Source organism: Canis lupus, chromosome 15 (assembly GCF_048164855.1).
Source record: "Canis lupus baileyi chromosome 15, mCanLup2.hap1, whole genome shotgun sequence".
NCBI lineage: Eukaryota > Metazoa > Chordata > Mammalia > Carnivora > Canidae > Canis > Canis lupus.
The window spans coordinates 47,687,091-47,714,189 of record NC_132852.1 but is presented as its reverse complement, the minus strand read 5'-3'; the positions used below and the strand labels follow the sequence as shown (position 1 = coordinate 47,714,189).

Genomic DNA, 27,099 nt, shown 5'->3' with positions numbered 1-27,099 from the left:
GAGGAGGAGGAGGAGGAGGAGGAGGGGGAGGAGCCGGGCGTGGACGGAGGGGCTGCGGGGGCGGGGGGAGCGGTCCGGGCGCCGCGCGCTTGGCACTTTCCGCAGCGGCAACGGGCCCGTGTCCCCCGCCTGAGGCCTGCGCCCAGGACCCAGGCCTGGGGGTGGGGGTGGGGGTCGGAAGGGCTGGGGGCTCCCGGGGGGCAGGTCCCAGGGGTGCCATGCCGCCCCCCGCCCCCGCCCCCGCCGGTTCTGCGGCGCCTGGAGGAGATGCCACCGAGGAGAGCGAGACCGTCGAGGGACGGACGGGAGCCCAGCTGTGGCCTCCAGCCTCCGAGACCCTCCCCGTCTGGCTGGCGGGGGGCGGGGGGCGGGGGCGGGGGCGCCGCGAGGGCTCCTGGCCAGCCCATCCTTATCTCACTCTGGAGGCTTGGGCTGGCCTGCTCTGACAACTGTCACCAGCTTTCCTTCGGAAGTCCAACCAATTTCCCAGGTCCATGGTCCCAGTGCCGTTCCCGGTGTGTGTGTGGTGGGGGGGGGAGGCACAATACCGGGGAGCTCTCTCCACTGCCAGGCAGGTACAGAACTGTCCCCCACTCCTCGGCAGGCCAGCTGCCCTGCTGGGGCCAGGAGTCTCCTGTAAGGCCCCCTCCCCCAGGTCCCCACACACAGGGGCAGGTCTGGGAGGGCGCAGAGAGGGAGCAGGGAGGGATGAGATTCCTTTTGAATTTTATTTAATTGTGTGTATGATTCACAGGAGGGGGACTCAGCACTCACACAGTGATTCCCATACAAGTTCTGGGGTTCTTGCCCACCCTGCACATGTTTGGCCACCTGGGGAGAGAGGCATGTCCCTTCACCCCGCAGCACGGTGTGCAGGGATGTGCCAGGGGAACAGTGGCCCACGGGAGGCAAGAGGCACTAGTGTCTGGGGTGAGGTCCCTCCCCTACAGTTTCTTCTCCTGTTTTCTGCCATGGACATTGCCTCACTCCCGGGAGACAATGCTTCCCCAGCGGCTCAGATCCCAATAAGGACAAACTGCCACTTCTCTCGTTCCTCTTACCAGAGATTTTGAGAGACCGTTTCCAGTAGCTCCAGCCACCGCATGGACCGGGGGCACGTATATCAGGTAGTAGGAGGATCTCAGGATCAATCAGTAATACGGTATGGTGCCCACCTGGATCAGAGAACCCCAGATTGGTGATGTCTGCCTCGGGACACAAGAGCCTGGTGTGTCCACAGATGTCATCTGCCACAAGAGCCGACAGATGTCGGCTGGCCCGGAGCGCATCTCACACCTGAGGCCAGAGCTCCCAGAGCAGAAGGAATAGGCAAGCAGGGAAAGGCGCACGTTGGATTGCATGGCTCCAGCCCGTGTGGTCAGCCCCCAGCCAGGATCAGCCGTGAGGGTTTGGCCCTGGGAGGTAGCTGGGAAAACCCAGGAGCCCCTGGGATGATCGACAGGCGGAGTTTGGACCTTGGAAAGGTCAGGGAGCCCCTGGGCCCCTGCATGCAGCCCCAGCCTGAGGGAGCACCCAGCCCCGGGACCGGGAGCATGACCCACGGAGACTCTGCACCTCTTCTGTGCAAGGCTTTTCCTTCGCTTCTCACTGGCTCGCCTTATTCGTGCCTAAAAGGGCCGTGGGACTGTCAAGAGCAGGTGCGTGGGGTGCAGTCCCAGCTCTGCCCCGCTGGCCACCTGAGGGGAGCAAGGGACCCACTGCTCCCCAGCCTCGGGGTGAAGATGGAGGCCAGAACATGTGTCAGCACATGCTCCAGGCTCCTGTCACCTCCACCCCACCCCAGACCAAGGCCACACCCCTGAGCTCTCAAGCACCGGCCCCTGCCTGCCCCCTGCCAGGCTGCCTCCCGCTGTACACTTGCCATGTCATGTGTCCCCAGGCTGGTCCTGGTAGCAGAGATGAAGCAAGCTCTTACCCGTAAATGTCCTCTGTAGGCCTCTGAGTCATCAAGCTTGAAACTTTGTCTTGGAATTTGCTCTGTTGTCCCCAGTTGAGTGTGTCAAGCAGGGCTTCTCAAGGCCAGGGTCGGGGGCGGCTGTGGAACGTCACTTCCCTGGGAACGCTCCTGAGTTCAGCTGGCTCACACATGGATCAGATTTGCGCCCACCATCCTCTGCCAGGGAAAATAGAAACCATAAAAAAAAAAAACTAGAAAGGAATAGAAAGAAGCTTTTCCTCAGCCACAGTGAGTCACCACCAGGAACATGAGCAAAAGCCTCGTGGGGAGCTGGGCAGGGGATGGGGGCAGGGAGTTGGGGGCCCTCTGCCCCCGAAGGTTTGGGCAGGTGCAGGGGAGGAGTGACTGCCATCCATGCGGGCCAGTACCCCCCGCTGCCCGGGTGGGGCTGGGGCTCCACTTAACTTTAAGACTCAAATGCTGGAAGTCCCTAGAGCTGGGCCCACGGAGGTAGCCACAGGGCCTGTCAGGGGATCCCTTTCTGCTGAGGAGCATGGCTGTTAATCCCAAAGTCCCCAAGGGCAGTGAGCAGGTCCAGGGGAGTGGCAGGCTCGTGGCCTCCTGTGGCTGCCGCTCACCCTTCTGCTCACCCTCAGTGCCTCCTGGCACCGGGTGGGACATCTGTACCCATGTCCACAGGCTCCTGTGAGCCAGTGGGGGTCTGCTGGACACTCTGGCCTCTGCACTCCCACCTCTAGCTTCCTGAGAGGAGCCTGGGCCTCCCCCTCACTCCCAAGGAGGGTCTGCTCAAGGGGCCACAGCAGGACAAGGCTTGCCGGAGGGAGGGACAGTGGCATCTCAGCCCGGTAGGCCTACTCTAGCTGCTTCTGGAGGGAGGGAGGAGCATTCTCGGAGGACCCCGTGGGCCAAGAGGCTCCCTGGAGCTCTCCAGCAGCCACGTGAGGGCTAGGCCAATGGAGCCCATGGACGCGGGCCTGCCAGCACTCCCACCCGGGCAGGACGAGGCCCGTCCTGTGTAGCTCGCAGGCCAGAGCACACGTTTGAGGGCCATGGAGGAGAGAGAAGGGGCTCCCGCTGGGGTGTGCCTGAGGAGTAGGGTCAACAACTGTCTTTGCTGCTCAGTTAGGAGGCAGCACTGGCGGGGGCCTTGGGAAGTGTGAGGGTCACTCCCACTTCTGGGGGACCCCAGGTGACCTTGGCCTGTTCCTTCATCTGCCAGACCTCGGGGTTCCTGCTTTCCAAATGTGGTCACCCGTAAGCATTGATCCCACATCTCAAGAGTGCTGGTGGGTCCCTGAGGTGGGGGTTGGGAGGTTTGGGGGGCAGAGAAGGGGCCCCCATTGGTCCTTCTGGGGAAGAGCTGAGCTCTGGGCCAAAAGATGTCCCCAGGCCAGCCAGCCAGCCAGCCAGCCCAGCGGGAGACTGCCTGGCCCCACGTTGCAGTGGCTGTGGAGCCCACAGTCCCATTGCCCTCCACCTCCTGGTCTGCAGCCCACAGTCCCCGCCCCTGGGGCCAGCCCCCTCACCTTTGGGCCCCCACACAACTGCGCCTGCTTCTGGAGTGTGTGTGCTGGACTGGCTCCTGGGGGAGTGGCCCAGAGACCCAGCGGGCACAGGGGTGGCCTTCCTCTGAAGACAGGCTGGAGGGACCAACAAGTTAGTGACTGGAGCGTCCAGGGACAGAGGGCAAGGAATCGCTGGGATGTAGAGCAGTGGCCCGTGGGAGAAAAGGCAGGGGGGCCTCAGTGCAGGAGACTGAAGCCCTCCAGGCTGGGACTGCCCTGTCGGTGCTCACATCTCAGGTCAGGCATGTGGAGGGCAGGTGGGGCAGTGATGAGTCCTGGTCCAGCAGGCCCACCATCTCTCCCCGTTTCTAAGTGACAAAACAGCCATTCCGGAAGAAGTGATGTGTTCAGGTCACAGCCTATCACCGATGGGGACAGTCCAGGCCAGGCTGAATGCTCTTTCCATCTGGGCCCGACAGCCTCTGGCGCTTGTCTTGTTGGGGCCCACGTGTCACCAAGAGACACCCTGGGGCCTCAGCCTGGGCACAGGTGAGACATTCACCCGGCACCAGCACAGCGTCCCCGAGGTCTAGCTGAGGCAGCCACAGGACATGGGCGAGCAGGAGTAGGTGGTGGAAGCTGGGAGGCCCAGAGGAAGCAGCTCCAGTCCGAAAGCTGAGCCACTGGGGAAGCCGATGGCCGAGCGGGGCCTTCTGGAGGCCCTTCCTCCACTGCCCAGCCTGCCTGCATGCGTGTGGTAGTCCCACTGGACGGCCCGGGGAGTCCAGGCTCTGGACGGCAGGCCCTGGGGTTGGGTGCCCACCCCTCTCTGCTGCAGTTCTGGGTCCTGTGTCCAGGCAGCAGGGCACCAGCCCTGGACCCATCCCATCCTCTGCACCTCCCTCTCAGGAGAGGCCCCTAGATGTGCCCCCTTGCCCGCAGGCTGGACCTTCCCGGGGGGCCAAGCTGCTCGGGCCCACGAGAAGGGGGGTACCCAGAACCACAGGACCTGGGGTCTCCCAGACAGCGTCTAGTCGTCCACACAACTGGCAGAATAATTTCCTTGGTTTCTGACAACTTGAAAACCACATGTGATTTTCCAGAGCCCGGGTCCCCGCCCAGCTCACCAGGCCTACACTGCTGAGCGAGCAGAGTTCACTGGGCTTCCTTCCACTCACCGCAGGGCCCGGGCCCTGGGGAGGCGGGGGTCACCGCAGCTGCGGGGGTGCTTTTGGCTAGCCGGGCGGGGGTGGGGGGAGGCAGGCTTCCAGAGCCCTGGGGGGACCGGGCCCACAGACGGGGACAGCCGCATGTGGCAGCGCAGTGTGACAGCCGCCAGGGTCACGTCTGTCCGTCAGAGGGGAAAGCTTCCACATGGTGTCTGGTGGGGGAAAAGAATGTTGGTGGTGGTGCTCGTCTTCACCCACATTAACTCCCCATGGATTGAAGTGGATGCTGGAAGAGGAGCCACCACAGTGTTCCCGGAGAACAGGAGCCTGAGCCCGTGTCCCCCAGGAGAAGTCTCCCCGCAGAAGCTACAGAAGCATCAAGAACCTGGGCTGGGTAAAAGAGTTGGCTTTCTGTTCCAAGCATCCTGAAGGTGAAAATTTTTTTTTAAAGATTTTATTTATTTATTCACAGAAATGCAGAGAGAGAGAGAGAGAGAGGCAGAGACACAGGCAGAGGGAGAAGCAGGCTCCATGCAGGGAGCCTGACGTGGGACTCGATCCCAGGTTTCCAGGATCATGCCCTGGGCTGCAGGCAGTGCTAAACCACTGAGCCACCGGGGCTGCCCCTGAAGGTGAAATTAAAAGGCAAGTGAAACACTGGGGAAGGACCCAGACCCCCCACACACAGAGGGAGCAATGTGGAGACCTACAGTGGCCCCGGACTGTCTCCCCCCCAGCCTCAGTGTCTCCCTCCAACAATGGGGTCACAGGGGCACAAGGACTTCTTCAGATGGATCTAGAAAGCTGTGCTTGAGAAACAGCGTCTTTGATAAAAGATGCTTTTTTTTTTTTTTTTTTTTTGCAGATTTTATTTATTTATTCGTGAGAGACATAGAGAGGGAGACGCAGAGACACAGGCAGAGGGAGAAGCAGGCTCCACGCAGGAAGCCCCATGCAGGATTCAATCCCAGGTCTCCGGGATCACGCCCTGGGCCAAGCCATCCAGGGATCCCCTGATAAAAGACACTTTTAAACCCATCTGACTTTGTTTCCATTTTTAATTTCAACTTATATTATTTTTTAAAGGTTTTATTTATTTCTTTGAGTGAGAGAGCACACACGAGCAGGATGGAGGGACACAAGGAAAGGGAGAAGCAGGCTCCCTTCCCCCTGAGCGGGGAGCCTGATGTGGAACTCGATCCCAGGACCCCGGGGATCACAACCTAAGCAGATGCTTACTGCACTGAGCCCTGCAGGCGCCCTGTTCCCATTTTTAACGTGAGTGATGAGACATAACCGGCAATTTACAAAAGTAGAAACATAAGTTGCCAGTAAATACACACAAACCGTTGACCTCGTTAAAAATCAGGAAAATGCAAATTGAAATATGCTAAGTACTACTTTTCCTATATAAAATTCTCCAGGATTTGACACCTCCTGGTGCAGGCGGTGCTGGGAAGCCACTGAGCACTGTCACTCGGAATCATCCGGCTGCAAAGAACAGAAGCCCGCTGTGCTCGCTAAGCTTGCGTGTCCCCGACTGGGCTGGGGATGCCAGCGGAGCTGGTAAAGCTTCTGGGTGTGTCTGTGCCATGTGTCCACCAGGCGTCCCCTGAGCCGAATCAGTGCACGGGCAAAGCAGACGGTTCCCACGATGCAGGTGACCCCAGTCTGCCTGAGCTGAGATGGTTGTCCCCTGTTGCCCTGTCCCCTGACATCAGCTGCCCAGGTTCTCAGGCCTTTGGGCTTGGACTGAACCACAGGCCCCGCTGCCCTGGGCCTCAGCTAGCTGAGTGCACACAGGGTGAGACTCCTTGGCTTCCGTAACCGCATGAGCTGAACCTGCACAATCCATCGACCTCCGTCTCCCTCCTGCACGCTCTCTCTATACACACCTATTATATACACTCATGTATGTGTATTTATACACATACGCTACCCTCTGGGGAACCCTGCCCAGTGCTCCCTCTGCAGCGGCCAGTGTTGACCGGCCCTCCCACAGACACCTGGTGGGACAGGGTCTCCGCTCCCCTGTGCAGCCCTGCCTTCCCCGTCCACCCAGGCCGCCCCACAGCCCGGAACTTCGGCTCACCCTGTTTCCCGGGGGAGGCTTGGACTGTGGCTCCCAGGACTGTGGCCTACCCCTTCTTCCAGCCAGCCACAGCCATACCACGCGGGGCTGCACCGGGCCCCATCCCCAGGCACCGCAAGAGGACCCGAGGGTGCAGCAGGCCCCGCATCGTCTTCTCGGTGATGGGTGGCCAGCCGCACAAAGAGCACATGCCCCAGTGCCCGCCCCCATCCAACACACATTCCCGCCCTGTGGCTGTGGCCACGCTGAGGCTCTCTGTAGCCCTGGCGCGGGGGACAAATCCGGCTTGCCCAGCCCATCCCCAGGGAGCAAGGTATTAGTCCCTGAGGAATCCTCCCCTGGTCCACCCAGGCAAATACAACACCTTCCCTATTGTAGCAGGAGAGACTGCCACCAGCATGGTGGGCATGGCCTGTCTTGGCGACGACTTTGCCATTCCCTCTGCAGACATCACTACTTTTGGTCCTTTACCCAAGGGCCCTTCCTCTCTGAGGCTCCCCCACTGCCCCGCATAGGACTCAGCTTGCCCACATCCCTGCTTTGCATCTGACACCTTGACCCCCAGGGCTACCCTGACCCCGTTGATGGCTCCAGTGAGTGGCCCCGTGCTGTGTCATCATAGGGCCCTCCTCCTTTGACCACAGGCTTGGCCACCTGGCTGCTCAGCCAGTGGGACAGGAACAGACCTGGTTCAAACACATCTGGTTCGAGGACATCCTGAAGAAGCGCTTGCAGCACCCCTCCCCCTCCCCACCTTCCAGAACCCTGAGGGCAGACCTGGGCCAGCTTGCTGGAGAACAGAGCGTGGGGCAGGCTGAGGACCTGTCCGGTGAGGCCAGCCAAGCCGGGCTCAGAGCTGGCGGGCCCGTGAGCATTTCCACCTGCTGAGCCAGGTGCTCAGTCACTCAGCGAGGGCTGTCACGTTCCTCGAACGGTATGTTCTCCCACTGGGTCACATTCACTCCTGCACCCTCCCTGTGTGGAGGGCCCCGAGGAAACATCTCTTAAATGTCTGAGCTTCCCTAGGGCCTTGTGAGCCCGAGTGAGGACAGGAGTGCGGTCGGTGCTGGCACTGGGCTCAAGCTAACTGACCTAGGTCGTCTGTGGGCTCCGTGAGAAGATTAGCAAGAGCCCCTTCCTCTCCCAGAAGGCAATAGCTTTGCCTTATGACAAACCCCAACCAAGCATAACAGAGCACTGATGGGCAACACTCACGTGGAGGTGCTGACAGCTGAGACCCACGTCACTGAGAGGCTTGGCCTCTGAGTGGGTCTGGCACCGCTGTCCCTGCCAGACTTAGCAACATCATCTCTGGAAAAAGATACAGTGTCCAAAATGTAAAATCTACCTAAAAGATACCTGCTTCTCCCTCTGCCTGTATCTCTGCCTTTCTCTGTGTGTCTCATGAATAAATAAATAAAACCTTTTTAAAAAAATCCAGTCTAATACTTAGGTTTGAATAGTTTCAGAGACCACAGAGGGTCCTGTGTCCCAGTTGATTGACAATCGCCGACTCATGACCTACAACTTCCTCTTACCCGAAATGGCTTTTCAGTTAAGAGTTAGCAGTGAGTGATGGAAAAGCCCAATGTAACAATGGTTAACATAAGATAGAAATTTTTTCTCTCGTGTAACCAAAAGTCAGAAGCAGGCAGTCCACAGCTGGTGTAGCAGCCTCACAACCACCAGAGATTCCGGCTCGTTTCATCTTGTTATTCCCCTGTTCTCAACGTTCAGCTTCCATCTCTTGGTATGAAATAGCTGCTTAAGATCCAGCCATCATTCCATCATCCCAGCCAGCAGAAAAGAGGAAAGGAATAACAGAGCATAATGTCCTCCTTTAAGAACACTTTCTAGAAGCTCACACGAAGCTCCAAGTTGATTCCATTGGCCTTGGCCAGAGCTCAGTCCCGGGCCATCCACAGCTACAAGGGAAGCTGAGAAGTGCAGCCTCTTTCTGAAGGCCTCGTGCCAGCCAAATCTCAGGAGTTCTGTTACTGAACAAGGAGGAGATAATAGATGCTGAGGAATAATTAGTCTGCGACAGACAATATTCTCATCTGAGTCTGGCGAGATTACTAAACTCTGAGGAAGGTATAGGGGATCCCTTCGGCCCAGGGCGTGATCCTGGAGTCCCGGGATCGAGTCCCACATCGGGCTCTCTGCGTGGAGCCTGCTTCTCCCTCTGCCTGTGTCTCTGCCTCTCTCTCTCTCTCTCTCTCTGTCATGAACAAATAAATAAAATCTTAAAAATAAATAAATAAGGGATCCCTGGGTGGCGCAGCGGTTTGGCGCCTGCCTTTGGCCCAGGGCGTGATCCTGGAGACCCAGGATCAAATCCCACGTCAGGCTCCTGGTGCATGGAGCCTGCTTCTCCCTCTGCCTGTGTCTCTGCCTCTCTCTCTCTCACTGTGTGCCTATCATAAATAAATAAAAATTTTAAAAAAATAAAATAAAATAAATAAATAAATAAATAAATAAATAAATAAATAAAGTCTTAGGGAGGTATAAAAAAGAGATGCAGCATCTGTTGGAGGAGGGTGTCAAAGCTGAAACCCCTGGAAAGTGTCAGAACAAGAAACCATCCGTGGCATTAGCAACGTTACAATCTGCGCGGGGGTAATGTATTCGCCTCCCCACACGTCTGATCGCAGACCCGGGCCAGAGGCCCAGCCTGTGGAGACAAGACCCAGCAATCAGCTCCAATGGAGAAGGGGGGTGGGGCCCAGCAGGTATGCACTCCAGCTCCACAGCTTTTGCCACCAGAGAGGGTTCTGGAATGCCCCCAGGGCTGTCCTGGTGTCCTGGGTCCTCAGGGCTAGAATCTGCAGGTGCTTGCAGTCTCTCTCCCCTCCTCCTAATGGCCGAGCTTCTCAAAGATGTGGTCCATGCTCGTGTGTCTCCATCATTAGCCCCAGGCAGCCGCACGGGCACCCAGCACTCTGACCAGCCCCCCAGACTGCCCAGGGCCACCACGGCTCCTTTTGTGGCCTCCTCTCAGTGAGGGTTAGGGTCACCCAGACCTCTGGGCTGGCTCCTCCCCTCCTCTCCTGCTTCTGTGCTGGGGGCCCTTGCAACAGGTGTCCCTACCTGCAGCACCATGCAGGCGCCCTTCACCCTCTGTAGACTCTGGACCCTCCCCTCCTAAATCACCTGCACATAGTCCTGTGTATAAACACTGTCCCCGAAGAATAGTCGGATGCAGTGTCTAGAACCCCAAACACTTGGAGGTCTGGGGGGGACCATCACCCCACGTGTATCCAAGGCCGGCCCTCAGGGACTCCTGTGGGGACGTGTAGGCCCAGCCAGGCCAGCCCCAGGCCACACGGGCTCACCACAGGCAAAGGCGCATTTCCTGGCAAGAAGCGCTTGCCAGGGGCAGTGGGAGGCAGGTTGCGTGCATTTGGTGCCAGGATGACTTGCTCAGTCAAAAAGCACTCATAGACCGGCTGCATGATGGGCATTGGCACCCCGAGCCCACAGGAGGAGGAGGCTCCCCAGCAGAGGAGAGGGACGCTCCAGCCCAGCACAGCAAGGGCATGCAGGAGGGCAGCCAGAGCGTGGTTGCCTTCCGGAGGAAGGAACGAGTGGGCCGCACCAGACAAGTCACTGTGGGAAAGGGACGGTGTCCCGGGAGAGGCACACACTTGCCAAGGTCCAGAAGGCCCTGCTGGTGAGGGGCAGCCCAGAGGATTCCAGGAGGACGGGTACAGCGTGGACGGGGCTTAAGGGCAGCATGAGGCCTGGGGGCCCATCCCATGGGCAGAGGAGCTTCATGCAGCTGAGTGGAGTCACGGGGAATAAATGGACTGTGCGGTGCAGGGGTGCCAGGCTGCGGACGATACTAGGGTGATGCCTGCCAAATCTGGGCTCCGCAGATGGGGAGGGAAGGGCCAGTGAGGGCACTGGCTGTAACAGGCAGGAGGGGGCCTGAGAGGGGCCCGCAGAAGAGTATCTACAGGGGAGTACACGGGTAAGCCAGGGTGAGGGCGTGCCCTGCAGATGGCTGGTCACACGTTTCTGAACCCAGGGGCATGAACCGGGCAGTGTGGATTTGGGGGGTGACTGATGTGTGCGGGGAAGGTCAGACGCACCCAGGGAGAGTATGCAGAAAAGTGACTCTACCCCACTCAGGTTTGATGAAAGGCTCAGATGTTTTGCACCCCCTCCTTGAGACACCACTTCCCCAAAATGAGTGTTTGGGGGACTGGGGGTGGCCCACTGCCTGTGCCAGGCTGGCCTGTGCTGTTGGGTGTGCAGTCCTGCCAGCCTGGGTCCTCAGGAACAGGGGTGGGGACTGTGGAGTCAGAGTGGCCAGCGCCCTGCCTGCCCCACTGCCAACCCACCCCTGCACCCCACCTGCTGAAAGACTCAGAGCTGCTGGCTGTGGGCCTATTAAACACTCCACTCATTGTGCCAGTGGTGTGTGCTCATCATCGAAAAATCAGAAAAGAGGCAAAATAACAAAGCGATTGAGGTTAAGTTGTATTGAACATATCCAATCTCCCAGAGAGAACAACCAACAGTTGGTTACATAATCCTCCCCACTTCTAGAAAGCCCAGAGCTGAGAGGTCTGCGCTGGAGCCCGCCTCCCTGGGTCCCACCCCTGAAATAACAGAAAGTGCATACATGAGCCTCCATCCTCATTCCCGACACGGAGCTCCTGGAACCCTTGGAATTTCCCCCTCGACAAGAGCCCTGGGAGCATGTTTTGTTCTAACATCCAGTCTTTGATCCCATCCCAGACACAGAGTTCCTAAATCTCTTGGAATTTCCCGGGTGAAGGGTGTGTCTTCCGTTCTAATGAGTGACTCTGGGTGGGCTCCAGGATGGCCCCAGGAGGGACCAGGGTCGCCGGAAAGATCAAGGCACGATTAGGAGCCTGGAGTACTCAGCCTCAACCCCCTCTTCCCTGGAAGGGAGACGAGGTGCAGATTTGCTTCAGGATCCTGCCTCCATGCGGAAGCCTCCATCAAACCCCCACGGTTCAGGGTTCGAGGAGCTTCCCGTGGTGCTCTCCAGCCCCTTGGGACCAGAATCGGCTGGCAGTACTGTCCTGGGCCTTCATTTGGCCTTCATCCCTGTCCTTTACTATCCTTTGTGACAAGGAATCTCGCAGGGAAACTTTTTCCTGAGTCCTGTGAGTCAGGCTAACAAATGGTCAAATCAAGAAGGGGTTCAGGGGACCTCAATGTACAGCCAGTCAGTCAGAAGCACAGAAGCACCTGGACTTCAGGGCGAGGCTGAGCCCTGAACCTGTAGGGTCTCCTGTAACAGCTGCAGCCTGCCTGTAGGGTTGGGGCTGAGGTGAATTGCAGGGCACCCAGCCGGCATTGGAGAATTGCTCAGGGTGGGTGGCAGAGGTCGTGGCAGAGAAAAGGAGGCCCAGGTGCTCTTCCAGGACAGCACCTGGACACTGCGGTTCACCAGTGGCACAAGGCCGGCACGTTACTAGGGCTCCGTGCGTCTCTATCTCCTCCCCAATCACGCGGGAACACAGAGTCCATCCACATCAGAATGTCCCAGGCATTGATGAGCTCAGGAGAGCACTAATCTCATCATGCGCATGCCCATGCATAAGAAACGTGTCATCATTAAACTCTCAGACATATGCCCCCCTGGAGAGACCACACGCTGAATTTCCACCCATCGCCAGCGTCTAAGGTATCAGCTCGTGGCCCGTGTTGTTCCCTGTGTCCACCCGTTACTCAGCACCATTTGAAGCAAATCCCAGACATCCTATGACTTCACCAGGAAACATTCTGTGCGCGCCTCTAAAAGACAGGACTCCTCTGCCTCTGCTTAACACAACCTACAATCACTCCTGACCACAATTCCTCCCACATTCAAAGCTACTAGCAACCTGTGTGCCCTCCCCAGTTGCTCCACGCATTCTACTTCCTCCAGCCTGTTTGTTTGAATCAGGACCCGAGAAAGGCCCCTGTGCAGAGAGCAATCGTCCTGTCCCTTGTATCCCTCTGTGACAGTGACATGTCACCTGATGCCGGAGGGCGCTGTAGCAGTCCGAGTGGCTCAGCGGTTTAGCGCCGCCTTCAGCCCAGGGTGTGACCCTGGAGACCCGAGATCGAGTCCTGCCTTGGGCTCCAAGGCATGGAGCCTGTTTCTCCCTCTGCCTGGGTCTCTGCTTCTCTGTGAGTGTCTCTCATGAGTAAATAAAATCTTTAAAAAAAAAAAAAAAAAAGAGGACCTAGGCCCATTAGGCTGCCCAGGTAACTGGTGATGAAACCCAGCAGCACCTGGAGAGGGCGGAGGACGCGGGGCATTGGGGGAGGCGAGGGCAGGCCAGGCCCAGCCACACTCCCTGTCAGAGGGGCTACGGGGTCAGGCCCCCACCCACCCTCACGCCCTCGATCCTCACCTCAGGTGACCCGCTGGGAGCCTGACACAACCACTCACGCCTGTCCACTTGGTTTCTAGGACAGCGGCTTGCCCAGTTCTCCCGATGCCCTGGGAACAGTCTTGCTCTTCACAGTGGACGAGGCCCCTGGTTCAGTGTCCACACACGGCCAGCATCTGTCCCCACTGCAGGTGACCTCCTGCTCCCTGACCTGCAGACCACACCTGCAGAGGGCTGGGCTTCCACACCGGACCCTGCACCCCTCCTTTGGATTCTGTGGGATCCCAAAAGCCAGTCTGAAGCCCCACTCCTGAGCTGCTTTGGACAGGGCAAGCCAGCCTTTCAGCAGCCAGCGCAGGTGGCCCTTTTCCTCTCTGACAGCCAGATCCGACCTGCCGATCATCCTGTCCGCTCTACTCACACACCTCACACTGGTCCCATGCCTTCCAGCCTGCCTCTGAGGGGTCTGCTCTCTTCCATCCTCTCTGGACGGCAGCATGGGCTTGTGGAACCTGAGTGGGGTCCCATCCCGCCCCTGCTCAAAGCCTCTCCTCTGGGTAAAAGTCAAAGACCTTCCTGTGGCCAAAGGGCCTCCCTTTCTGACCCTCCCCTGCATCCTCTGTGCGGGCCACACAGGTGCTTGCTCTTCCTGGCACCCAGACCCCCACCGGGTGCCTCCTCGCCTCGGAGTGCAGCTCCCACCCCAGCCACACACATCCACAGCCTCCCTCTGCCTCCGTGGCCTGGTTCTGCCTGTCGGCACTCCCCATCATCGTAGCAGCTATCTGTTGCTGCGTAACAAGCGGCCCCAGAGCTGGGTGGCTTACAGCAGCACTGATACCGCCTTACTTCCACTAAAATGCAACAAAGGCAGAGACTGCTGTGTGTCCAGTATGCCGTGCCCATGGTACTCAGGCCAGAGCGTGCTCACAGCATGATTTGCTGAGAGGATGCCTCAGCAGTCAAGCAACCAGTGTCTCAGTCATGGCTGTGTCTCTGTGACCTTGGAAACAGTACTTCAGCTCCACACCCATTTCTCCATCTGTAAGGTGGGAACGTGACGGGAGGACTGATTCTGTGCCTGGGAAGAGAACAGTGTACACCGTAACTAGTAAAGGGCACAGCATGTGGCCTCTTCCACGCTGACCGTGAATGTCACAGTGTACCTGTGAGGACCCCCCACCATGGCACCAGACCCCATCCCTTTCCAACCGCACAGGGCGCTGACCTAGACGTCCCCTGAGCTGCAGCCCCCCCACCTGTCTTCCTCTGGGGAAGGACGGAGGGCGGATTCTGACCTTGACCTGTCCCACAACATGGGGCCATCTGCTGCCTCCCTGTCTGACCTCTCAAGACCCTGCACCCTGCGGGCTGCTCTCCAAGGCGACCTTGGCCATTCAGCTCAACTTGCCAGCCCAGGGCTCTCCGTGAAGCCAGTACTGGAACGCCCAATCATGCTTTCTGTGTTTTATTTCAGTGATAACAGTAGTAAATGGGACGATATCTAAATAAAGGACGTTGGTTCTGTTAACCTTAACAATAAAACTGCCAGTTGTTTTACCAGGAACAGATGGTTTATTCGGGAATAAAAGAACTGCAATCTGAGACCCACACGCTGGCAAAACCTGAGGTGGCGGGGCGGGGGCGGGGGGCCTGCAGGGAAGCGTCTGTCTGTCCGTCTGTCTGTCCAGAAGGGCTCCCGCCTCCCAGGTCCGGCCTGGAAGGCCGAGCTGGGCTCTTCCAGTGGGGTCCGCGGATGGCCTCGCTGGGAGGGCTGCGAGCGTCCCCTGCTGGAAGGTCCAGCTCCGTCTCCGCGAGGTCTCCCTTCACTGATGGCTGTCAAACTCCTTCAAGAGCAGAGTGACCTTATATCTTGTCATTACATAAATGAAATAAACTGTGGTGGGAAGAGTAGACAATTTTGTCCATTTGTGATGGAATTTGGGTCAGCGAATGTCCCTCTTCCCATAACCCCTTAGCTCCCCACTCTGGTGCCCCACTGAGCCAGGGCTGGTTGGCCAGATGAACCCAGAGAAGTGCACTGAACCACGAGCCTCTAGGCCATCACGCTCAGGCCCAGTTCCTGTGGTTGCAGGGCTGGGGGTTCAGAGGCTGTCCTCTACCCTCTGGCCTCTCCAGATCCTGACCTGAGGCCTCCCACTCCCCTACCTCCTTCTTACACAGACTCTGTTTGTGTCCCCCTGACCCCCACCCCCAGATTGACGGGTTGGAATCCTGACACCCATGGTGCTGGATTCAGAAAGTGGGCCTTGAGATGTAATGAGGTCATGAGGGTGGAGCCCTCCAGGATGGGATCAGGGCCCTCATGAACGAGGTGCCCTATTTCACCCCTTCCACCGTGTGGGGACACAGCGAGAAGGGTGCAACCTTCCCCAACACTGAATCTGCAGTTCCAGACTCCTGAACCCTGACAAGTAAACATCTACTGTTTATAAGCCACCAGCTATATATTTAGTATAGTGGCCCAGATGGGCTAAGGCACCATCCAGTCAGCAACCCCTCCCCCCCCCAAAAAAAGGCAGTATGGTTTCTCAGAAGCAAAGCGTCTCTTCTTGGTATACAATGTTCCAGGCCCTTGGCAAGCCACAGCCCCTAGCACTAACACATCTATTCCCGTCAGAAATGAAATCCTGTGGCTCTGACAGATCTTTGCAGATCAGGGAAGGTTGGCCACAGAGTCCATTAGCAGAACCCAGAGCTGAGCCCAGGTCAGAGCTGTAGACTCAGAGTGGTGGGTCGAACGGTGGTGCCCCCAAGTTATGTCCACCTGGAACCTCAGAATGGGACCTTATTTGGAATAAGAGTCTTTGCAGGTGTCATTAAGATAAGAAATTTCAAGATGAGGTCACCCTGAATTAGGTAGGGCAGGCTTTATTTAACCTCAATGACTGGGGCCTTCATCAGAAAAGATGAAGGGAGGGGGCCACCTGGGTGGCTCAGCGGTTGAGCGTCTGCCTGGAGTTCCAGGACCGAGTGCCGCACCGGAGTCCACATGGGGGTCCCTGCAGGAAGCCTGCTTCTCCTTCTGCTTGTGTCTCCCTCTCTCTCTGTGTCTCTCATGACTAAATAAAATCTTAAAAAAGAAAAGAATAGAGGAACGGAGGGATGGGCCGAGGCAGTCACCAGCCTAGCCCTCCCAGGAGCCACTGGAAGCTAGAAGAGTCAGGAAGGGTCCTCTCCTAGAGCCCCCACAGGAAGCATGGCCCTGCTTACACTTTGATCTTGGAACTCTGGCCTCCAGAGCTGGGAGAGAATAAAGTTCTCTCGTTTTAAGCCACTTGGTTTATCGTGGGATGTGAAAATGCAAAGTGCCGTGGGCTGAATTGTGTCTTCCTCCTCCACCCCGCAAATTCACATGCTGCAGCCCTAACCCCCAATGTGAGTATATTCAGAGATAGGGCTTTTAGGAAGCAATAAGGTTAAATGTGGTCCTAAGGGTAGGGTCCTGATTGAATGGAATTAGCGGCGAATGGCGAGGTGGAGATCTCTCTCTTGCTGTGTCTCCTCGCAGCTCAGGAACAGGCCGTGGGTGCTGACAGGAGGCCTCAGAATGAAGTCGGCCTGCCTGTACTTGATGCTGGACTTGCGGCCTCCAGACTGTGAGAAGTGTCTGTCATTCAAGCTTCTGGTGTAGAATTATGTTACACCCACCTGAGCTAACACAGCAGGTACCCCACAGCCACCGTGGTGTAGAGGGAAGCTCAGGAAGGCCCAGGACAAGTGCCAGAACCACCCGGCCAGCAGCATCAGCAGTCTGATCATGCGCTCCTGGAATGCTGCTGGCAAACAGCTCCAAAAGCCAGGAACCCAGAGGAGGGGTGGGCCCCAGAGCCTGGGCAGGGCCCCGGCCCCACAGGCCAGGGGCAGGTGCAAAAAGCACCAAAACGAGTTTTTGAGAAGGTGGTCCACGGGGAGGTTTTGTGAAGGTCATGTGGGTGGAAAGATCACCCCCAGGGACCTCTCTGAGCTGGAAATGGAAACAGGAAATGGCTAGATGGGATTCATCTTGGAAAAATGCAAACTCATATATCCGGGCAAGAGTGAGTGAGACAGCCACAGAGCAGAGCAAGTGGGGGACTGCAGCCCCCAGCGAGGCTGCAAGGGCCTCTCTGACGTTTTGACGGGTGGTCTCAGCATGAGGACAGTCTCTGAGGTTGGGGACTGAGGTAGTCTGGGAATCCCCCAGGCAGCTTTAGTGGAAGGAGAGGGCTAAGGCTTCCACTTCCCAGCGGGCCAGGCAGTGGTGACCCAGTGGTCCAGGGAAAGATAGCACCTCACACGCAGTCCTGCAGCCTTGCTCACAGGGCTTAGGTCTCCACTCCGTCGGCGTGGAGGGTCCTCCTCCCCTCACAAGGCCTCCCAGGGCCTGTAGAAGGCCCTGTGTTCCTCAGTTTTGCAAGTTGCCCAGCATTTGTAGCATTAGGATGTGATGGGTCATTAGAAGTTGCCTCTACCTCCTGGCCAGAGGCAGAGGACATTCAGAGGGAAGGAAATACTTTTATTTTATTTTTAAAGATTTATCTATTTATTCATGAGAGACACAGACTGAAAGAGAGAGGCAGAGACACAGGCAGAGGGAGAAGCAGGCTCCATGCAGGGAGCCCAACGTGGGACTTGATCCCGGGACTCTGGGATCACGCCCTGGGCTGAAGGCGGAACTAAACCGCTGAGCCACCCGGGCTGCCCTCATTGTCTTTTTCTTATTGGTCTGTGGACAGTTTCACAATGACAGGAATTCGACGATTTCAAAATACATCACACACTCCCCCCTCCTCCCCTGCCTGCCTTTTAATTTTAAATTTTATCACATTTTCAATTTGCATACGGTCACGTCTGCCATTCTCTTCTTCCACTTCTCCAGGGTTACTGCGATTGACCATAAAACATCCGTCCACTTTCCAGGACGAGTTTGCTTCCTCTTGGATGTGGATGTTTCATCCATCTGGATTTTATTCTGCTCTTGCGGACCGACAGAGGAAGCCAGCTTCTATTTTTCCAAACGGCCAGCCAGTGGTACCCACACCACCCACGGGAAGACCAGTCCAGCCTATTCCAACCTTCTGCTCCCACCCACCCCCGCGGGTCCCCATGACTTTCTCCTCACTGCACAGCACCCCTGCGGGGACCCACGCCACCCCCCGCCCCCGGCCCCGGCCCCGCCCCCGCTGGCTCCGCCCCGCCCCAGCCCCCGCGCTCACTGGCTCCGCCCTGGCCCCGCCCCCGCACTCACTGGCTCCGCCCCGCCCCGCCCCCGCGCTCACTGGCTCCGCCTTGACTCCGCCCCGCGCTCACTGGCTCCGCCCCCGGCCCCGCCCTCACTGGCTCCGCCCCGGCCCCGCCCCCGCGCTCACTGGCTCCGCCTTGACTCCGCCCCGCGCTCACTGGCTCCGCCCCCGGCCCCGCCCTCACTGGCTCCGCCCCGGCCCCGCCCCCGCGCTCACTGGCTCCGCCCCGGCCCCGCCCTCACTGGCTCCGCCTTGACTCCGCCCCGCCCTCACTGGCTCCGCCCCGGCCCCGCGCTCACTGGCTCCGCCCCGGCCCCGCCCTCACTGGCCCCCGCCCCGGCCCCGCCCTCACTGGCTCCGCCCCCGCGCTCACTGGCTCCGCCCCGCCCCCGCGCTCACTGCCTCCACCCCGGCCCCGCCCCCGCACTCACTGGCTCCATCCCGGCCCCGCCCGGTTCGCCCCGTTCGCCCCGCGCCCGCGCACTTCCCAGTCCCTCCACGAGTCATTTGCATATAAGGCGCGTCCTCCGGCGCTATTTGCATGGAGCCCGGGCGCCGCGCCGACGGGATCCCGGGGAGCGTGGGCGGGCCCGGAGCGGCCTGATTTGCATGGGGGAGGCCTGCTCGCCGGGACCCTCAGGTGCCGCTTCCCCTTCCAGCGGCCTTCGCCGCCTTTCTTCCGATTTCCGCGTGCCTTTTCCGGCGCCTGCCCGCGGCCGAGACAGGATGCTCCCGAAGCGGCGGCGAGCGCAGGTCGGGGCCCCCGGCGACCCTGCCTCCTCCGAGGCGCGCTTCCCCGGCGTCGCCATCTACCTGGCCGAGCCACACATGGGCCGCAGCCGCCGGGCCTTCCTCACGCGCCTGGCGCTCTCCAAGGGCTTCCGGGTCCTGGATGCCTACAGGTGCGCGCTGGAGGAGAACCTTGCGGCCCCGGGGCGGGAGGCGGGCACCTGCCTGGGGCGTCTTCCGCGGGGGGGGGGGCACCTGGGGGCGGCGCTCACGAGGGACTCTGTGGGTGTGGCCTCACCCGCAGGCCCCACACCCTGGCTGTGGGTTTGAGGGCCTCAGTACAAAGTGCCCTGCTCAGAACTTTGCAAGTTACCAGCCACTTTCACAAGTGGTGTTTCTTTTCAGCTCAGACCATTGAAACCCAAAATGACTCACCTGGCAGCTGACCCCCAGGGCAGAGGGGCACCTGAGACTTTGGAGTCCAAGTTAACCTTGGCACTTCATGCTTCTGTGGCTTTTCTCTCAATACCCTCTTCCATAAAAGTGTGCTAGCGCCTCGGCCAGGAGTGCTCTGTAGGACAAGGAGAGAACCTACCAGAAGCTTCCTGAAGACCGAGACGGGTGTGTGCGGTGGCAGAGGGCCCCCTGGCTCACGGCCTTCTGCCCTGGGTGAACCCGTCTTGCTGCCCTGTTAGCCAAACTGCCCTCTCTCCTCCTGGCTGAGACAGTGGTGGGAGTGAGGCTCCAAGATCGGCAAAAATCAGCCACAGAGACACTGCTGAGGTTAAGGAAATGGGTTCCCTTAGGTTTGAAGGTGAAAGAGCAAACAAACCAGGGGCCAGTGCCCCAGCTGCTCGCCCTGCCGCTCATTCGTTCTTTCACTCACTCACTCATTCGTTCAACCATTCCCCATGGTTATACCCGCTTTGAAAAGTTTAGTGTGCTGTGTGCTAAGCCCTTTTGTTTATTAGCTTGTTTAATCATTGTAACCATGCTACACAGTAAAGGTGCTGTTAATCTGCTTTAAAAGGGAGCAAATCAGGGCACAGAGAAGTGACCCGCCCAAGGGCTCACCGCATGTATGTGGCAGAGCTGGGGTTCAAACCCAAGTAGTCTGGGTCCAGCACTCAGATGAAGGTCCCTTGGTCCTGCCCCCTAAGGAACTCCTTTCTCGGGGGCCAGGGGAGAGGAGAACAGACAAGTTAGCAGAAGCATGGGCTGGGCCTGTGATCACAGCTAGAGCAGAGAACCGCAGCTCTGTGGGGGCTGGGATTGCAGGGGTGTCCATCTGCGAGAAGGGGTGCCTGCCAGGCAGAGGGGACAGTAAGTGAAGGCCTGGTGGCACGGAGCAGGGTGGACAGGGACCTCTGGTCTTCACTTCTCTCCCTGCCCAGCTCTGAGGTGACACACGTGGTGATGGAACAGACCTCAGCAGAGGAGGCCAGCCACTGGCAGGAGCACAGGGCGGCCACAGCCTCTCCCCAGCGATGCTCCCGCCCGGCACTGCTGGACATAAGCTGGTTCACAGAAAGCATGGCAGCCGGGCAGCCGGTACCCGTGGAGTGCCGGCACCGCCTGGAGGTAAGCTGGGTGGCTGGGTGCAGGCTGTAGCTCGGTGGGACGGGCGACATGTTGGCTTCAGGTAAGGCGAGGGGTAGGGGTAGTGCAGAGACCACAGGGGCCCTGGGAGGCCAGGCCCTCCTGGTTTCTGCTCCTGTCATTGGTGTAAGCTCCTGGGGTCCACTTGTTTTTAGCATTTTCAGGCCTTTCTTGCTCAAGTAGTGAGACAGTAACCCCAGGTGAGAGAGCGCCAGGACCAGCAGGAGGCTGTCCTCGGAGTGCTGTGGGTCTGTGGCCTCTGCCCCCCGGTCAGCGCTTCCTGGGCATGCAGAGCCAGGGGATGCAGGGGTGGGCTCAGAGTAGGGCTGCCCGCGGTGCCGCCCTGGCTCCGCCTGTGGGCCCCCAGCCCATGTCCCTGTCTGTGAGGTGGGGATGACGTGCACTGCTGGTGCATGATTGGCAGGGTTCCGGAGGTGGAGCGCATGCATTGTGCGCAGGGACAGGGACAGTCCTCTGTGAGAGTCCGCAGGCGGCATCTGTACTGCTCTGGGGGAAGAGCCCCTCCTCAGCCAGCTCGGCAGGGCAGGGCTGCCTCTGTGCTTCCTGTCCCTGTCAGAGGCCAGGGTCTGGGGGCAGCCTCTGAGTGGCCTCTGTATGGCCTGTCCACAGGTGGCTGCGCCCAGGAAAGGGCTGCCCTGCCCAGCGAGGATGCTGCCCTATGCCTGCCAGCGGCCCACACCCCTCACACACCACAACAGCAGCCTCTCTGTGAGCCTTGGGTTCCCAGCATCCCTGGGGTGGGAGCAGGCCCGTGCCAGCCTGGGGACAGGTGGCTGAGAGCTAGAGGGTGGGGAGTGAGGCACCCTTGCCCTTCACTAACAGCCTCTCCCTGCAGGAGGCCCTGGAGATGCTGGCGGAGGCCGCAGGCTTTGAGGGCAGCGAGGGCCGCTTCCTCTCCTTCCGTAGGGCAGCTGCAGTGCTCAAGGCCCTTCCAAGCCCGGTCACGGCCCTGAGCCAGCTGCAGGGGCTGCCGCACTTTGGGGAACACTCCCGCAGGGTCGTCCAGGTAGGTGCTCAGTACAGTTAAGGGGTGGATCAGGAATGCAGGCCAGAGGTGGCCTGGGGTCATGACACAGGTGGTCAGAGGCTGAGTGCCCTATGGAGGCTGGCTTCCAGCTGGGGCCAGCCACCCTCCGAGTCCTCCTCTGTAAGTGCAGCCCACACCCGGTGGCTGGGAGGGACCGGCAGGACTGGGCATCGGCCCCGCCGTCTGCAATGGTGGAGGGAAACCCTGCCTTGGAGCATTTCTTTTTAAAATAGGAAGTATTTAAGGATCCAAGATATGACATCCTTGATGTGTCCTGTGAAGCTAGACCAGCTGATGGCACACTTACCACTTGGGGAGTACATGCAGCCCCAAACAGACTCTTGAAGTCAGCTAAGCTTTTGAATGAAGTCCCATTGAATACACCAGCTATGTCTTGAAAAGCCACGGTTTACACGTCCCAGGCCTGGTCATTTGTGTTCCCCGGACCCCGGGGCTGTGAGGCCAGGAGCATTGCTGCCTCCCGGGACCCTGCGGGGATGCAGCGCCTGGTCCCAGGGGCCCAGCTCTGGTCTGCAGTCAGGCTGAGACCTGTGCCTTGTCCGTAGGAGCTGCTGGAACAGGGAGTGTGTGAGGAGGTAGAGAGAGTCCGGCTCTCGGAGCGGTACCAAACCATGAAGGTATGTGCAGTGGGGAGCCCAGCAGGGACCTGGAGCCCACTAGCCTCCCCCAGATGACAGCACAGTTCCAACCCTATCCAGGAGGTGAGCAGGGGCGCCCAGGGGTCAGAGGAGGTCTCGCCAAGGAGTGGCAGCTAGGCTGACACCCGATATGCGCGAGGCAGCCAAGCCGGGATGGGCAAGGAGAAGCTGGGGTTTAGACAGGGAATTTTGTCGATCGCTCAGAACCATCTGTTCTCATTGGACCATCAGTGGAATATGCTCCAGTGTATCGTATGCTCCGGCACCTTAAACACAGCCTACCGGACGGAACTTAACCTTCTGGAGGGTCATGGAAACACTTGAGTCTATGGGGTGCTCATCCTTGCCCTGCCTCCCTGTGATCTCACACCCTGCTTGTCGCCCTGCCTGTGTCACAGCACACCTTCCACTGTTCCTGCCGCTGCTGACCTGGTGAGCCAGAGTCTCTGGCCACCTCAGTCACACTGCTCTGACACCTGTCTGGTCAGCCCCCATTGAGGGCGTGGGGCTTCCCTGGCAGGGAGGGTCAGCAGGCTCTGGGAGGTGGCCCAGAATGTCGTGAGGGCCAACAGGGGCTTCAGAGAGGGAGCCACATATGAAGGACGGAGGGTCCCAGGTAGGTGCCTAGCGGGTGCCCAGACCCATAGAGAGGAGATTGAGAGTTAGGAGTTTATTGCCGTCAGCAGCGTGGTTAGGTTGTTCTGAGCATGGTTTCTGTCGGGACCCGAGCTCCTGGTTTAGAGGAGGGAGGCGGCGATGGCCAGCATAGCCCAAGATGGGCAGGGCTCGCGGCCCCCAATGCCACCAGGTTCCTCCTCCTATCTGCACGCTGGCTGCCTCCACCCACAGAGACCTGGCCGTAGGAGGCTCCCCTTCCCTGGGTTATGGCCTCCACCACTGCACAGACCTGACCTTCTGTTTTGCTTCCAAAAATTTCCAGGGAGGGGATTGGCTGGGGCAGGTGCCTACCTCTGACCAATAAGCCGTGGCTGGCGAGGAAAGAGGTGACTTGCTGGCACTGAGGTGTGGGCCCACCCTTTGTGGGAGAGCCGTGTGGGGCCAGCCGCCCTGATGAGAGGTAGCTCCCGTGGTGTGGTTCCCTGTGGCCAGGCAGTGACTCCAGCTCCAGCCTGTGCTTCCTCCTGACCATGCTGTGCTCATCCACCAAACAGCTTTTCATGGGGATCTTCGGCGTTGGGGTAAAGACTGCTGACCGGTGGTACCGGGAAGGGCTGCGGACCCTGGACAGCCTCCAGGAGCAGCCCCAGAGGCTGACCCAGCAGCAGAAAGCAGGTGAGCCTCAGAAAGGATGAGGCCCCGGGGCCCTGGTGGTACGCAGGCCCCTCAGCTGGGCTTCCTGGTTCCCACCTAGTGGGGTCAAGATCCATTGCAGCCTTTTCGTAGTGGACAGGGACAGCACCGTGGCTGCTGAGACCTTCTCACCTCCTGGTTGGACTTGGACCAGGGCCAGGCCTGGGCCTTTTACTCCTGATTCCAGGAAGGGAAGGCTGTGTCTGATCGGCCCGTGCTCTGTGGGGCTGGTGTCCTGGCACGCCTACTGATGGCATAGGGACCTGTGTGACGGGAGAGGTTCAGGACGGGGCCTGCTCATAGCAGGTGGCACCTGAGAGCTTGTCAGCTCTGGGTTGAGGCCTGTCTCAGCCACTTACTAGGCAGGTCGACTTCTCTGAGGCTCAGTTCGCTGTGAAGCACGGGGTCTGTGAGTTTCTCCGTGCGAGCCAGCGGGTAGCAGGTGTTATCGCATTCTGTTCTCTCCACGTGGCCGGGGTTGGGGGCCTGCCCAAGGTGTCCCACAGCCCCGCACCCACCACTTCATCGAGCATCTTCCCTCAGGCTGGAGGGGGTTGAGACTCATGGAATCCTGTGTCCAGTGGAACATCGGGCAATGTCACCACTGGTGGTGAAGAGGGAACTGCCAGCAGCACTTACTGAGAGCCCACACTGCCAAGGGCTGCCAAGGGCTGTGGCTCCCCCTCTCGGGCCTCTCCTAAGTGCGGAAGCAGCCACCCTCAGGCAGGTGCTGAGAGGGCCCAGGGCCCAGTGAGGGGGCTCCCTGAGTGCACAGCTGCCACCTCCACGTCTTTATCACTTTCTGGTCCCTTTTATGGATGGGAAACCGAGGCATTCAAAGGGTGCATTGTGGCTGCATCCCTCTCAGCATCCTGCCAGGCCGGGTGCTGCTGGTGGGAGAACCGGACAGGGGCACAGGGGGCCTCTGGCTTTCCCCTCGGCTGCTGCACGTGAATCTACAGGCCCCTCCAAGGGAGAGTTTGCTCTGGAAAAGGGAGGAGGGGCGGTGGAGAGCGCGAGCTGGTGGGGCCTGGAAGGTCAGGAGAGCTGTGCTGTCCTCAGGGCTCCAGCACTACCGGGACCTGAGCACCCCAGTCCAGCGGCCCGACGCCGAGGCGCTGCTGCAGCTGGTGAAGGCAGCTGTGGCGCCCATCCTGCCTGGGGCCACCGTGACGCTGGCTGGTGGCTTCCGGAGGTGAGGGATCTGGTGTCCCCAGCCATGGCCCTGGTCCTCCCCCGCAAAGGCACCAGAGGCCAGCCACGGAGGGAGGGCCTTCCCCACCGGCAGGACTCGGGAGGACACTGAAGCTACAGCCCCGGGGTGGCCCGCAGCTCAGACCGGACCCCCTCAGGGGGAAGTTGCAGGGCCACGACGTGGACTTGCTCCTCAGCCACCCCCAGGAGGGCCGGGAGGCGGGGCTGCTGCCCAAAGTGATGCAGTGTCTGGAGAAGCAGGTGAGGGGCTCCCGGGCCTGTCCCGAGTGTGAGGCCTGGCCCTGGCTCCTGGCCCCCAGCCCCATGCCACGGTGGCTGCCATGCCTGCTGTCCCCGCAGGGCCTCGTCCTGTACCAGCAGCACCACCGAGGTGGCTGCGGACACGCCGAGCCCCCGCCCCGCCAGAGCCACCCCATGGATGCCTTTGAGAGGACTTTCTGCATTCTCGGCCTGCCGCAGCCCTCAGGGGTGCCTGTGGGGAGCACCCAGGGGCCCTGCCCCACCCGGAAGGCTGTGCGGGTGGACCTGGTGGCGGTCCCCATCAGCCGGCTCCCCTTCGCCCTGCTGGGCTGGACAGGCTCCAAGGTAGGGTGCATGCTGCGGAGCGGGCCTGGGGCACATGAGCGGCGCTGCCACTCCTGCTCTCCCCACAGCACTTCCAGAGGGAGCTGCGCCGCTTCTGCCGGAAGGAGAGGGGGCTGTGGCTGAACAGCTGCGGGCTTTTTGATCCAGAGCAGGTGTGTTGGGGGTGGGAGGATGCCTGGGGGAGGAGCCTGCTGGGGGGTAGCCTACTGGGGGAGGATGTGGGGGGAGGAGCCTGCTGGGGGGATGCCTGGGGAGGGATGCCTGGGAGAGGAGCCTGCTGGGTTCCACTGCCCTTCCCCTCCCCCTCCCCTCCCCCTTCCCCTACCCCATCCCCCCACCCTTCTCAAGGAAGCCAGCAGAGTGGGGTGGGGGGCTCCCAGGCATTAACACCCCCACTCCTGTTGCAGAAGATGCTTTTCCACGCAGCTTCGGAGGAAGACATATTCAGGCACCTGGGCCTTGAGTACCTTCCCCCGGAGCAGAGAAATGCCTGAACCTACCCACCGGCCCGCTCTGCTCCTCTGCTCCGCTCAGCTCCAGCAAGCCAGGCCCTGTGGGCTCCAGGGAGAAGAGACCCAGGCCCCCCCCCATGCCCTCTGGCCCCTGACTGGGAGCCCCAGCTATGTGGGGTCCTGCTCCCTGACCCAGGCCCCGTGGGCCCCAAGTCCTGCCCACCTTCCCCCCCCCCACCCCCCTCTCCCTTCTCCCCTCTCCCACTTCCAGTCCGATGAAATGAAATGAGCACGTGGAAGCAACCAAGCTGTGTTCTGAATGTGCCACTGGTGCCTGGGAGAGCGCTGGCTGCTTCTGCCAGAGGCCACCTACCAGGGCCCCAGGCCCCCATAAGCCACAGGGTATCACTGGGCACAGAGGGGGCATCATGGCTGTGTGACCCTGGGCCCGTGGGGACGGGAACAGCACCACGTGTGTGGTGGGCAGGCTGCAGGGCCAGAGGTGGCGTATGGTGGCCTCCCGGACCCGAGAAAGGGGCTGGGACCTGGAGCTCTTTCCCACCAGGAGTCCTTGGGGTCACTGCTGGCATCTGCAGACGGATGGCGGGGCACAGAGGTAGGGAGCTAGGGGTGGGGAGAGGGCTTGCCCCACTGCCCCCACCTCCCAGCCTGGCCTCCTGTCTCTGCGTTGGCTCGTCCAAGGTCCCCTTCCCAGAAGGCAGGTCCCTGTTCTGGGAATGGCGGGTCACTGGCGTCCCTGTCCCTCCCAGCTCCCGGCACTCCAGCAGTTCCCTACCTGCCTCCGGGGCCCCCAGGGGCCTGGCACTCCTGCCTGCCCCCCTCTGCGACCCTGGGGCTCCTCTGCACTCCCAGTGCTCTGAGCGAGCTGATGCCTCCCAGGGAGGGCCCTCTGCTGCTCACCCCCAGGCATGCCCCGGCTGCCCAGACTCCCAGGTCTCCAGCTGAGGCCTTCCCTGGCCACTCACTGCATTTGAATATATTAAAATAACACAGCGAGGTTGACCCTGGGGCATGCAGTTTGTGTCGACCTATTGAGCGCCACCAGGCCAGCCTTGAGAGCAAAACAGCCGGTCATTGTGCCAACAGACTGGGTTTCTTTGGGAATGGTAGGGCCAGGTGGAAACGCAGGAGGGACTGCTCTGCGTGCAAGTGCAAGTACAAGTCCCAAGG

At 59.9% G+C, this 27,099-nt stretch overlaps 1 protein-coding gene and 2 long non-coding RNA genes across 10 annotated transcripts; 2 read left to right on the top strand and 1 right to left on the bottom strand.

Moving 5' to 3' along the window:
• The first annotated feature begins 413 nt into the window (after positions 1-413).
• On the top strand, positions 414-5,645 carry LOC140605109 (uncharacterized). Of its 2 annotated transcripts, none has more exons than XR_012007851.1 (3): positions 414-2,206; positions 4,894-5,044; positions 5,479-5,645. It is a non-coding gene; the product is annotated as an uncharacterized lncRNA (long non-coding RNA). The 2 variants fall into 2 exon arrangements; XR_012007850.1 differs by lacking the exon at positions 414-2,206 and adding an exon at positions 2,220-3,993.
• On the bottom strand, positions 627-2,206 carry LOC140605108 (uncharacterized). The gene is made up of 4 exons (XR_012007849.1): positions 1,937-2,206; positions 1,576-1,628; positions 1,062-1,175; positions 627-831 (listed from the first exon to the last, which is right to left on the bottom strand). It is a non-coding gene; the product is annotated as an uncharacterized lncRNA (long non-coding RNA).
• Positions 5,646-18,751: 13,106 nt separating the features above from the next.
• On the top strand, positions 18,752-26,931 carry POLM (DNA polymerase mu). 7 transcript variants are annotated; one of them, XM_072777145.1, is made up of 11 exons: positions 18,755-19,212; positions 20,434-20,620; positions 21,269-21,367; positions 21,495-21,665; positions 22,253-22,324; positions 23,518-23,638; positions 24,719-24,851; positions 25,009-25,111; positions 25,211-25,456; positions 25,525-25,608; positions 25,864-26,092. In XM_072777145.1, exons 1-11 carry the CDS (start codon positions 18,920-18,922, stop codon positions 25,948-25,950), a joined length of 1,596 nt encoding a protein of 531 aa, XP_072633246.1. In that variant the 5' UTR covers positions 18,755-18,919; the 3' UTR covers positions 25,951-26,092. The 7 variants fall into 7 exon arrangements, with proteins under 7 accessions (XP_072633252.1, XP_072633247.1, XP_072633249.1 ...); XM_072777150.1 differs by lacking the exon at positions 18,755-19,212 and adding an exon at positions 19,308-19,660; XM_072777151.1 differs by lacking the exon at positions 25,009-25,111 and having other exon boundaries at positions 18,752-19,212; positions 24,727-24,851.
• The last annotated feature ends 168 nt before the right edge of the window (positions 26,932-27,099 follow it).